We start from the raw sequence: 13,549 nt of genomic DNA, 5'->3' as shown, positions 1-13,549 counted from the left end.
TAATCAACCTTTTGTATATGTGTAGTTGCTCTCTTTCCTTTTGCCTTTGTCGGGGTGGCAGCTCACTTTCCTCTCATGTCTCCCAGCGAGCCCTAGCCTTACGTCTCACAAATGTAGTTGAAAGTTTTCAGTTTCTTTCGTAATGTATTTTCCATGCTTAATAAATGGCTTGCTTTTAGTTCATCACAATCCACCTCTGCGTCTCCGGGTTTAGGCACTACACACATCTGACATGAACAAATAAGGAAAAGCAATTCTACAAAATTGATCTTTGTCCATACATGGAAAAAAAACACTATGCTCCAATGGGCCTCCAGGAATGTTCTACAGTGTGTCTTTTTCTTGGTGTAAAAAATAAATTGATATTGGACGCAATATAATATAATATAAAATGGCTAAATACCTCGTTCACAGACACTTTTAAGAACTAATGAGGGGACATGAATCATCACACCCATGCACAAGGAAAAATCCTCAGTGCTTTCGAAATGAGCAAATCTAAGTGCGTTAGTAAAGTGTTCCCCCTGTTTAAAGTACTGAAATTCATTGCTAGAAGCTTCTTAGAGAAGGAGCTTAGCGTTTGCAGAGTAGCTCAGACTTCTTCCTTAACTTAATGAAAATTCCAGAAGGGTGGCGGAGGCGTCGAGAGCAAAAGACAGGAGATGAACGTGAGCTGAATTCGCGAGCAAGTGAGTGACAACCCTGCCAATTACCATGCAAATTGTATAGTAAATGTAATAATTGGCTGACCAATTTAGCTGGAAGCAATTACAGAGGGAAGACAGATAATTTATGGGGTTTTTCCGCACACCAAATTGTCTTTAATGGCCCTCTGTTCCTTTTATGAATGCCAAACAAAAATGCACTTCTAATGAACTTAAAATAATTTTACCTAGAGAGAGAAAAGGCGACACGGTGGCAGCGAGTTTTGCTCATTAAAACGGCGAGAACTGCATCACGGACAAAAAATAGCTGGAGGCAGAAGTGCACTTTTCAAGGCCAAGAAAATATGTGGACAGTCATTTACATATATTTCTTTTAGTTTTTTTCTCGAGGTTATTATTTAACATCAGTGCTGGACTTGTAGCAAAATGACAGAAAACATTTAATTTGATTGTCCATGTACCTGAATATTTATGTCATGTCTGCGAGAGACATTTCTACCCAGTAAGCAGAACTAAGCGTTACACAATATGAGTGTCTTAGGAGCATCAGAAGCTAAAATCTATTGCCTTCCAGTCACATAAGAGGTTTTCAGAATTTCACTCAGATCCGCGACTGCAATGAAGCACTAATATTCCCCTTGCCTATACAGAGCCTGGTTTAGAAAAAACACAGAAGAAACTGGAAGATTCAGAGTGGTAAGATCTGGGAAATTATAAGAAAAGGGTCGGGTAAGGCAGAAAAGAGATTGTAAAGTTTGAAACCTTGTGATGGATGAAGATGAAAACGGTAGGGGAAGATACAGCAGGCTGGGAGAAAATGCAGAGTCACTATAAAGATGAAAAGATGAGCAGAGAAGGAAAGACGCACCAGGAGGGCTCTCTACTCTTGACATCTGTCGTTTTATTTCTTTCTCCACCCTCCCTTTCTTTGCGGAGACACAATGCTTCCTGACATCGCAAAGTGTATCCAGAATTAAACCCCACCATTAGTGACATTGCGAAAGGACAACTGTCTTTCTGTCTTTCACACACACTCCTGTTAATGAGGGAAAAAAAGTGTAGGATGTGACGTGTGTAATTATCCTTGTTATTGGGTTTTTGTCTTTTCTGTGGAAGGAAGGAGTCTGACTAGTCTGATGATGTTACTACAATCTGACACCTCTGTGTGTGTGTTGGTGTGTGTCTGTGTGTTGGGGTTAAAATGCTGGCTGCCAGCTATGTGAATTAGTTGTAATTGTGAGTCTATTTTAGGAAACGATAATCATAACGCTTCTATCACTGAGACAAAACTCATCATGCGCAGATCCTTTTTAAAACTTCTGTCATGACTTGTGTTCATAACAAGTCAAAATCTTTGATCCTGCTCTTTTTTTTTAACCACTTTTTCTCTTTACTTTACATTTTGAAGAATACCAACAAGCAAGCTGTCTTGTCAGTGAGTTTGGCTGGTAGTTGAGTATACTGCAGTCCAGTCCCATAACGCCTGACTTAGACTTCTGTTGAAGGGTTCAGAGGGGTCTGCGGCTACGTTGTAGGTCACGGTGTAGACTTCCCGCTGAACCATAAATTGAAAATATTTTATTTATCACAGGTGAAGCTAATCTACATTGGTGGTAAAGTGTGACCACACTTTAAGATAACAAGCAAACTTGCATTGGGAACTTGTGTTTCCTGTTGTAGTTTGTCATATAGTGTTAGATCCTTGGTTTTTCCTGGGTTATTTCTTTTAACTGAGGTCATTTGGACACGCAAAAGCTCTTTTCAGTGAAATTGGCAGCACTGTTTGCTGGGTAACGTTTCAGGACGGACAGCCTGTGCTACACCCTGATGCATTAACACACTGTGATGTCGAACGAGAGTGGAAACAAAATGCAATATTTGCTTTAATTTTCTTCAGTGCAACTCTTTTAAAACCTTAATCAAAAACTTCAACCGGACTGCCAATAAACACTGTGAGGCTGATTTAAATTCAGTGTTATCTGCACACGACATGCACCAAAATAAGCGTGTGTGTGTGTGTCTGAGTAATACGTGAGTGATTGATTATGTCTTAGAAAGTGTGTGCGTTTGATTGAGTCTGCAAGGAAACTATTGAGTCTGTTTTAGACTAACGGTGTTTGTGTGTTAAAGGAGGAACTGAGTGATTGATCGTGTTTCTGAGTAACTTTGTGCAACTGAGTGACTGATTATGTGTGTGCGTTGGACTTTAGGCCACACAAAGCATTTGTAAAACTCTGATTAACAAATACAGGATAACCAATAAAAACGTTCCTAAGAAGTTTGTGATCCTCCTGCTTTTCTTTTAAAACATACGATGGCAATGATATAGTTCAAACTTGTAAAAAGACAGAATTAAATGTTCAGCTTTTGTTGCTTAATTAGTGAATTGCCATGTTAGCGTAACTTGTAGTTGTTCCAGACTCAAAGAGCTAAAAAAAAAAAAGTGAGTTTAGCGACCTTATATGTCTAAACTGCATCATGTAAAATGGTAATCCTTGATCCTCCACATTAAAGTTAAGGAAGAAAAGTCACAAGGCATTGAAACCAGGCTGACCAACGGCTGCATTATGCAATAAACTTGCTCATAGCAGAGCCAATTCAAACCATTACTACTCACCTAATTTAATCATGTAAATTCATGTAAATGATGTCGAATCAGAACACATGGATCAACCTTACATTCGACAGTTGGTAGAAAACAGCTACTCTAACATACAGATAATTGCTTTGGTGTGAATGTGCAGCATTTTATTTTTTCGGGACAACACCATACAATTGTGTCACGGTGCTTCAGTTACTCTCGATGGAAAGACAAGCACCTTGCATGGACACCATTGGAATGGATGTTTTTTAATGTTGCAGTGTGTGTGTGTGTAGGTACATTACATGTGCAGCTGTTCATGCATGCTTGTTAGTTTTTTAGGTTGTGTGTTCTTTTTGGTTTCAGCATGGTGCACTGCGTGTTTTTAGCGAGTATGTGGGTACGTGTGTTGCTTCGTTTGTGTGCCTGCAACATTAGACAAGGTTGCTCTTTTGTTCCTGTATAGTTTTGATTCCTTCTCTCACATGCTCTCGCCTGCGCACACACAATCGCACACACACGGAGCCACGTTCTGGTGTAACGCCCAGATTTGAAATGCATAGCGTTTCTGTTGCTTTTAATGGAATACCACTGTATCTGCCTCAAGGGAAACGTAAACCTACTACCGGTACTCAACACTGGTTTCCAAATTGATACACTCACTTACTGAATTCATATGGCTCTTTCTTACCCCTTTCCTTCCTACAGGCTGTTTAAATCTGTACCGTGCCAAAAAGAAAAAGACCCCAGTAAGGCAGACACACTGTAATAGTAAACACAAAGTAGTGTCAAATTAGCATAACCCAAGGTCACAAACAATAGTTTCCCAGGACCCTCCGGATCAATTTTGTTTCCACAAATGAGAAGTGAATCGAGAGCCTCACGCATGTCCTTTCCCACACCTCCCCAGAGCAAATACTCACCTGGGGTGTTTGCTGTATAACAATCATTAATATTCATGGTGCAGAACATACATATTGTGAGAGGCTGCCACCGAAACTAAGCAAGCATTGCATCAAAATTTATATTGGACAACGGTAGGCTGCCTTTGTTTCTGTGAAGCCCCGTGGGGGCTGTGGCAGCCTAGCATAGCAGCGGCGTGAAGCACCGAGTTAGAATGCAGAGGAGGTACTTACGATCGCGCTGGCATTGATGTAATCAGAGTTGCCTTGGCTGCTCTCCACCTTCAAGGTGATTCTGGAGTGATCATCTGAAACAAAAATGGAAGAATTCAGCATATTTCGTCTTTGCAGTGTAAGTGTTCTTTGGTCATGCTATATGCATTATAATGAGGGCTCTCTCTGTATACGTGTTAAGAAAGCTGGATTATAAGTAACAATGCCAACATGTCATGAAGCGTGGATTCCCTTCTGCTTTGACAAGGTTACTTTGAGCTCAGAAGGAAACTAGTTGACTTGTTTAAGAAAATCTCTTCTTTACTTTTCCTCAGAGATTTTATTAATTGATTATTAACTTTCTCTGTGTGTCTGTAGGGCACCTCTAACAAATTCACATAACACTTCACACTCATGAGACAAAAGTTTTGAAACTCTGCTGTGCACTGTTGCCTTTGTATTAAGAGCTGTGAGCAAAATAAACACATTAATATATTTGGCTGCTCTACCTCTTACGATTATACTCTCGCATGCTGTCGGCATGGCTGCCACTTTAGAAAATTCAGTCGATGTCTTGCTCACAGCTTTCAAACTCCAGTCCTCGAGGGCCGGTGTCCTGAAACTTTTACATGTGTCCCTGCTGCAACACACCTAAATAAAATTAGTAGGTCATTAGCAAGAGTCTATAGAACTTGACTGCATGCTGAGGTGGCAATTCAGCCATTTGATTTATGTTACAGCAGCTCAAGAGTGAATGAACATGTAGTTTTAGAAGTACTTTTTTAAATTAAACTTACACTTTTATTTAAATTTACTTGAGTAGAGTTGGGGGTTGCCACCATGCAGTGAAGTCTTGCTGATACCCTACAAATTTTATTCAGGTGTGTTGCAGCAGGGACACATGCAGAAGTTTCAGGACACCAGCTCTCGAGGACTGGAGTTCAACACCTCTGCTCTAGCTATATAACAGCCCCACTGAACAGAGTCCAGAAGTGCACGAGAAGATGACCTTGAAGGGAAAATTAGGGTATTTTTTATAGGTAGAGACAGAACTTTTTGATCATATTTAACACAATGAGGCTGAAATTGTATCAAGAATTATGGAGCTATAAAAAATAAACAAAAAAGGTCTTTCCATTGAGGTAACTGGGCAAACACTGGTTAATTTGAGTTGCATAGGAAAATGTGTTTGTTGTGAGGTAGGCAGATCATCCATTTAGTGATTTCTAGAACTAAATTAAAACTGAGGAGCTTCGTTTAGCCTTGAGAGAATCTGCCATAATCATCTGGGATCCTGTGAATTTTTAAGAGGGACAAACTTTCCGAGTTTGTGCATTCTACTCTTGCGAGCACTCCTCCGAAGCCTCCGGTGATCGGCAAAACAGTTCAGAATTTTTTTTTTCTTGAAGAAGCCAGTGGTGCTTCAAATAGGAAGCACAATTTATTCCTGACAAACTGCTTTCCCTGCTGACAACCTGGATTTCATTAAGCCTCGGCCTGGTGGAGAGAATGGGACAGCACTTTTTTAGATGGGCTATTTCCACAGAAGCTTAGAAATTTTAATCATTGATGAGGTCGGTGCAGGAGAGCTTTAATAGAAAACTAATTTACAACCCTTCTGCTAGCTGCATCTGCTCCAGGTTTCTGATAATACAGGCTGAGCTCAGAATATAAGGGGAGTGTTGTTGAGAGGTGCTGAGAGTAATGCCACCATGTTTGGACGACTGACATCAGGAGGTGTAACAGCCGAATTTTGGTTCCACTCAGAACTGATGGCTTTTGTGCTCCACCAGTAATGCAGTCTTTTCTTTTTGTGTCTCTGCCAACAGAACTGCAACACCTTTTAGGTTTTAAACATGTTAGAGAAACTAAAACACGGTATTATCCAATTTTGTTGATACTAAAGGCAATCGTTCACACTTTGTCAATAAATTAATTAAAGTCTCCTATAAAATCTACTTGTACATTGTACACTACTACTACCTTTAAGACACAGTGGCAAGAACGGAAAGAATAAGAGAAAGTCATTGTTTACATGCTACAACAGCAGCGGAGCGGTTCTTCTTCGCGTTGCCATCCTTGAGGCCGATGGTGCACGCGTTGGGTTCAGCTTGGTACGCACACAGTGCCTCCCACTCCTTCTCCAGGCGATCCTTATTCTTCAGGTGATCTTCCATGTAGGACTGGAGGAAAAGAGTCAATAGAGTAGGTGAGTCAGGCTTATAGTTTCCCATCAGAGACAGATTTATATACATGAAACTTGCTGCGGTGTATTCATTATAGGGTTTCCCTTCTTTTAATAATCTTTGATTGCAATTGTTTTTATTGTGCTTTGGCTCAATATGGTCATGCCTTAAAATTCTGATTCTTTTAAAGGCAATCCTTAAAATTTCTGGTTCAGGATGACAACCATCTGAACTAAACCAATTACGATCCTCTATTTTAGAAGCTACATTTTTCTAATCTTTATTAAACGTTGTGAGTTTTTTCTCCAGGAACATTCAAATGAAAGCAAATAATTATCTAGTGGTGCCATTAAACCAAAGTATTAGTGCCAAAATGCATATTGCTATTTCACTTTATAAGACACACCTATCTTTAGCAGTGTATGCCATTACCTATTACCTATTAATTAATTCACTGACTTTGATCAACTGCCTACAAATTATTTTGGCATAAAACCATAACACTTGGCAAAGCCATGGTAATGGTATCTGATGGTGAACAGTGATGCTTTGTTTTTTAAGCAGCTTTGAAAATGAGCAGCCCGTGCTCGGAAAATATGGACGGTAGGCTCGTTTTTTAATGGATGAGGCAACGGAATGAGCTGGTGTGGTTCTTTAAATGGTACCAGCGGTGATTTATGGTGGCAGTTACAAATGGGACTGATCTTAATCAGAATTAGCTTCCAAAAAAGGCCTAATGGCTTTCTGCTAAAATGAGAGGAGTTTGTTAAAAATGGAAGTCGACCTGAGCAGATGTCCGCGCGGCGGAAGAAAATGGAGAACTGTCCAGATGAAATGCACGTATATGATTTTTAACATACAAGCACATGCCTACTCCAATGGCTAACGTCTAAGTGTTGAGGCTTGTTAGTTTCATTAAGTGAGCTCAAAATACTCACTGTTGAACAGCAGGCTTTACACATGACACTGCATTCACACGCACATACACACAACCCTACTGAAACACACAGACTTTCCTTGTAGTATCAGCTCTCTATTAAATTTGTCTCAGAGCTGCTAAAAGCAGCAATGATGTAACAGGAGGTCACAAGCTGCGACCCTCCACCTGCACGCAGCCGCTTATCAACAGCGGGAGGCCCGATCCATCAAAAGGCACACAAAGAAAATGCACATACACACATCTGAAGTAGAAACCACACATAAAGGTTTTCGTAAGGTCACATGTACAAAAAATAGTTCACCCACATACTGCAAAGACACAAAAGAAACATACGCAGGCAACAAGATACACACACTAAGCAAACACTCAAATACACACACAAAATGACAGAATATACACATGCACATAGAAAGCACGTATATAACTTAGGGTGCAGAAAGACACACAGTCCTACAGAAGACACACACACAGAGTCCAAATCTGATGCCTCCCCCCAACTGCCCTCTACCCCCTGCCCCTCTCTCTCCTTCTCTAATGCCAGAGTAATAGGGTTTTGTGGCTGTGTAAAGGGATTATTGCAATCCAATCAGGAGGTGCTGAGATCACCATGTGTCGGCCAAAGACTGAATAATCCCCTTACTGCAGAGGGGAGGGGGGGGGGCTTACAGCTGCCAAAGGTGCTCAATAAAACCCGCTACGCAATAAGACTCTGCTCGAGCCGCCATTGTGGCTCTGACGCGCCATCTAAGCACCTGTAGGAAATGGGAGCATGAAAGCTGGTCGCATAGGGAAGTTGACGTAATGCAGCAGCCATTTTGGATCGAAAGAGAGTGAAAAGAAAGGGGAAGTGGGTGGAAAGAAATCACTGTGGGATACTGTTACTCAGCAGGGAAGGGTATCCAGTTGTGGAAAACACATTTATCGAAGCCACTTCGAGTGCAATTTCAGGGGACCTGTGCTCTACTTCAGCATTTCTATTTTATGCTCCACTTCATGTTAGAGCAGAATACATATTACCTGACTATATTTATTTAACGGTAATAACAGTTTCTGTGCCGATGATGAATTATTTTTGACTGGAGGTTAGCTTCACACTGACCATCTGCAGAATCTGCACTTTTACTTTGAAAATGTAGCTGAACTCGTAAATTTAGCTGTTAAAACCAAGAATAAGAGACTTGTTACAGAGATTTTTTTTCTCCTTGTGGAACAGCACCTTCTTCCTGCACTAATGGTGTCATACTGGAACAAACATCTTACATAAGGTGCTATCAGCGCCAGTGATGAGGCTTTTAAGAGCTAATCTAAATGTCTTAAAAGAGTCTTCTTTATATCTGATGCATTCTGCATCGGTGTAGGAAGTACAAAAAGGCTTCCAAAGCTTTCATGAGGACAAGAAAAGATGGATCGATGTTGCATTATATACATTTTAGAACAAGGTGCCACTTCAACAAGTAAGTAACTTTAAAACTTAAGTCTATTTGCAGATACAATTAATGCTGAGGGTCCAATTAAGAACTAATGAAATTTCATGCTCTAAGTATTTTGCAACAATTCAGGCAACAATCTTCCCATTTGTGAACTCAACACAAACACATAATGCATCATAACCAATCCATCGACATCCATCTTTTTTTTTTTTCATCCATCTTTCACACAGAGGCAGCTATCTTATTTTTAGTTAAAAGCTGACATCATCCTGACACGAGGCTAACTTCTCCGCAGCTGAATGCTTCTTCCTCCTCCTCGGCAGACCACATTAGAGTGATTTAACATCCATTTCCCGACGCACATTCATCCTCCAGCTATTGCCCTGTGACCTATCAACTCTACAGATCACATCCCAGCTGGCCTGATGGTGAGCTACGAAAACCACAACAGATTCCCAGCATGGCTAATCTCGACGGAGGCCTCCGCTGCAGCATAATCTATAACACTTACTTGGCCAGCAACAAACGACAAGATAATGTGCTTTATATATAGAGTCGCCTAATCCTCTTAAGACACAAGCAGAGAGGATGTGGGGGAGGTGTTGGGGGCAGGGGGGGGGGGGGGGGGGGGGGATCTCGGTCCCAGTCACATGGGACCAAGTAATACATTAACGTAGATAAGATGGTGAAAGCTGTTTCGCCTCAAATTAAAATCAGTGGGTGGATGATGACATGGAATTTGCCAGGGGTTTACGAGAGGCAATTAATTTTTGTAGGGAGGTGGGAGGGCTGGTGGAGAGGAGGGGCACTGCAGCTCACGAGCAGTCACGTTATTCCTTTCTTTGAAGCTGGTGATTTTTATTAATCACTCAACAGTTGCCTCACTTGAGTGCATGGCTGGGCATTAGATATAAATATTTACTTTTTCAAAGCAGAGCCAAACTTGTCTTGCTTAGTAATGGATTTGATCTCCTGCTGTGACGGTTCACCGAACGACTCAACTTTTCCCGAAACATACCGACTGTAACCCAGGTTTGTTGCCATCAAATTTGCTACTCAGGTCCCACATCATGGTGTGAAATTCAAATGAGCTAACTGTGATTTGTTTTCTTTTGTTATTGTTTTTTTTTTACAGTTGTCACTGCAAAACAAAAGTATGAGAAGTCACAAGTAGGCACTTTTCAAAATGGTGGACAAGAAAAAGGCAGAACAGAATTGGGAAAGCAGTGGAAAAGGATGAAGAGTAAACACAAAAAAAGGCAATAGGGTAAGAAGAATATGCAATAAAAAGCTGCGTGGATGAAAAAGCAGGAAAATTGGGTAAACGGTAAAAAAAACAAAGAAGAAGAATGAAAGATGGGAGGGGCATGAAGAAAAAAACGGTTAAGAAAATTGGTAAGTGGCTTTTTGCTTTTTGAACTTTTCTCCACCCGGAGAACTTGGGTTGAGAAAACAATCTGACCTTTCGGTTTCAAAGAGTAGCGGGCTGGTTTAAAACTATCATGTTCCTTCCTTGATTTCCTGACATTTTGAAAAAATAATTTTTTTCTACATGACACTGGTATTATTAGATGGAGTCAGCTTGGACAACTCAGAGCTACAGTTTGTTTCACTGAGACCGTGGAGCTGTCCAAGGTGCTGAAGCACACTTCCAGGCCAGTCTGTGTAATACGATACATCTGCTCTCTCTGTTTTCAATCTCTCTGCTCTTTTCTCTCTCAGGCCAAAACTGAAGTGGATTAAAAGGAAATGACATAACTGAAAAAGCTCACAGCCTGCTAACATTAACTAAAAACCAACATTATCACGGCCCGTGTTGATGAGCACGCTGTGACTTACAAACTACCAGAATCCTCAGTGTCCTATCGGTTTTATTTCCTCAGTGGAAACAACAACATGGACTTCAAGTTAAATGAGACATCAACTCCTCGTCTACACAGAAGGCTCCTAATAAACCCAGTCCACTGGGAAAGGTTTACTATTATTAAACAGCATAGATGCAATTAAAAGGAGTCCATTTGAGTTACATTTTATGTTTATACTCCAACGACTAAACAGCAACCATTATTAAATGGGCACAGTAAAAGCATATCTGACTGCATACATTTGTTAGATGAATAAAACATCGTGATCTTTGAAAATCCACCGTTCTGGATGTAGCAGAGGATGCTTCTATCATTATTCTGACAGTATTGCTGGTATCACAAAATACTGCAAAAACCCAGAGTTGTTCCTGTATGTGTACGTATACATATTAATTCAGCGGGTGTAAGTTTTATATCTTCATATATATTTATAAATATACAAAGCACCTTGAGGCGACTGCTGTTGTGATTCGGTAACATATAAATAAAACTGAAATGAATTGGTTATCAAAAATCTACGTCATAACTAATCGCTCAACTAAAGCAAGTGCAATTATTTCCTAATCCCAACTGCATCTGAGTAAAACCATTGCTTGTAATTAGAGGAATTAGAGTGTTTAGTCAGTATGGTCTGACTTAGCCCAATTCTCTTTGTCTGGAACATCCCTGGTGTTACTTTTAGAAGAAGAAAGAGCAACATCATGGTGTATTTTGGTAGCAGGAGCACCAAACCAGAAAATTCCCCCAAAACTTTGGACCTACTTAACCTAAGGCAGCTTCTAACTGACACTAGATCACAGATGCTGACCAAGGATTTTATTGGTATACATGTCCAAAAGTTAGAGTGTAAACTTTGCAAATCACAGTTCGACAACATGGCATTGGCATATCACCTAAAAACTGCAGTCTTACTTGTCTACATTCATCAGTTTAATGCTTCAGACTTTGAATGGGAAGATTTCTTTAACATATTTTTTTCCCACCATGTTTGGTCTAAAAATGATTTCATAACAGGCACCCCATAGTCTCATTTAAACCCACCAACCTATCACCTCTCCCTCAGGACACATTCATTTGTTGAAGAGTAGGTAATGATTTTTATCCAAGTCATCAAATATCCTCTGTTTTCCTTCCTGATTTTAAGATTGGGTTAAAAACAATAATACTTTTTGACTCCTTATAGACTTCTTTTGGAAAAGGAAAATTGTTATTAGTGAATTTAGAATTTAACAATTTAAAGGTTTAAATTAATTTTATGGGGATGAGGGTCTCTTGTTCTAAAAAGAAAAGGCACCATATTATATGTATGAAATGTTGTGATGAAAAAGTCCACTTACACTTTTTGAATTTGCTCTGAAGAGGCTTTTAAAATTTGCATTCATCTCCATCACCTACACAAAATTAATCATCATAGACACATTAGAGTCACTTAGTCTGTCTCCTTGGTTCCCTCTCATCGTTTTATACATTTGTTGCTATGATTTAACAATTTCAGCAATCATCCTGACCAGACTGTGGCCCACACACTGACTGAATGCTTGAGAAACACTTTATTTCATGCCACTCTCCAGCGGTGACACCTCTGCAGATATGGATTCATCTCACGGAGATAAAGTAAACATACCTGCAGAAGTTCAGACCTTGTTGTCAAAACTCAAATCTATTTTCATCTGTATGTGACCTAAGCTTTTTATATGCATGCATTATATACTGTGGGTGCGTTTGCCAAACGTTTTAGCTTGGCTGTACGCTTGTGTAAAACAACAGAGACACTCTGCAGCAGCAAAGGGCTGCAGAGGGAGTCATCTCTCCTGAACACAACTCTGGTGCAACTCTCTGGGGTAATTAGTATCTTTGTGCCTATTGAACACATCAAAAAGGCCGCTCTTTCACATCTTGCCGGCAGCCTCATATTGCACGGAGAGAGAGGAGAGAGAGGTGGAGGCAGGGTGGGGGAGTTGGGATGAGGAGGTGGTGGTGCCGTGGGTGGTGGGTTGTTGAAGTGAGTAGGTATGTATCGCAATTATGATGGCGCTTGGCAGAAAGCGACCAAGGTTCAATAGAGATTTTCATCTGCTGTATTGAAGAGGGAAATAAGACTGCTTATAGAAACTGTGGGTGTAATGAGATGTGCAAAAACAAAAAAAAAGACAAGAAGAAAGATGAGAGAGAGAGAGATACAAGAGGATAAAAGTCTGTGTGTGTGTGTGTGTGTGTGTGTGTGTGTGTGTGTGTGTGTGTGTGTGTGTGTGTGTGTGTGTGTGTGTGTGTGTGTGACTGTGTGTGTGTGTGTGTGTGTGTGACTGTGTGTGTGTGAGAGAGGGGAAATTATCAGTACGGAATATAAAATTAAGTAGTTTGTAGTAGTTTGAGTTTAAAAGACTGGTTAAAATGGTAAACCAAGTGGGAGGCAAGATGATAAAAATGGAAGATAAAAAACATCCTATTTACTCTAAATATTATTTTGTAAACTCCTTCTCGGGGAAATTAACCTACTTTGATAATCCAACTGAATCCGACTGAAGTTTTCATTGTTTTCTCTGAACGATCAATATTAGACATCTTATTTGGGCCACTGACGTCATTTTCACTTGGCACAGGAGCTGCAGTGTTGGTTCCTAGAATTAATTTAATTGAACATTTTGACGATAGCCTAACATAAGGTTATTATTTTAAGAGCAACTTACAGAAATAAGTTGCAACAATCTCATTTTGTTCGTTATTTTGATGCATTTTTCATTCACATTCGTAGAAACACGAACACCAA

At 40.2% G+C, this 13,549-nt stretch overlaps 1 protein-coding gene across 1 annotated transcript in view; it reads right to left on the bottom strand.

Moving 5' to 3' along the window:
• Positions 1 to 13,549, bottom strand: part of LOC101482762 (receptor-type tyrosine-protein phosphatase N2) — a 232,001-nt gene that overhangs the window by 30,771 nt on the left and 187,681 nt on the right. The window contains exons 15-16 of the mRNA XM_014410209.3: positions 6,397 to 6,544; positions 4,383 to 4,456 (exon numbers count right to left, since the gene is read on the bottom strand). Of these exons, the coding sequence (XP_014265695.2) occupies positions 4,383 to 4,456; positions 6,397 to 6,544 (222 nt within the window). The remainder of the gene's footprint in view (positions 1 to 4,382; positions 4,457 to 6,396; positions 6,545 to 13,549) is intronic.

The sequence above is a fragment of the Maylandia zebra genome, linkage group LG18, assembly GCF_041146795.1.
Source record: "Maylandia zebra isolate NMK-2024a linkage group LG18, Mzebra_GT3a, whole genome shotgun sequence".
Lineage (NCBI taxonomy): Eukaryota > Metazoa > Chordata > Actinopteri > Cichliformes > Cichlidae > Maylandia > Maylandia zebra.
This window is presented reverse-complemented; position numbering and strand designations above follow the sequence as displayed.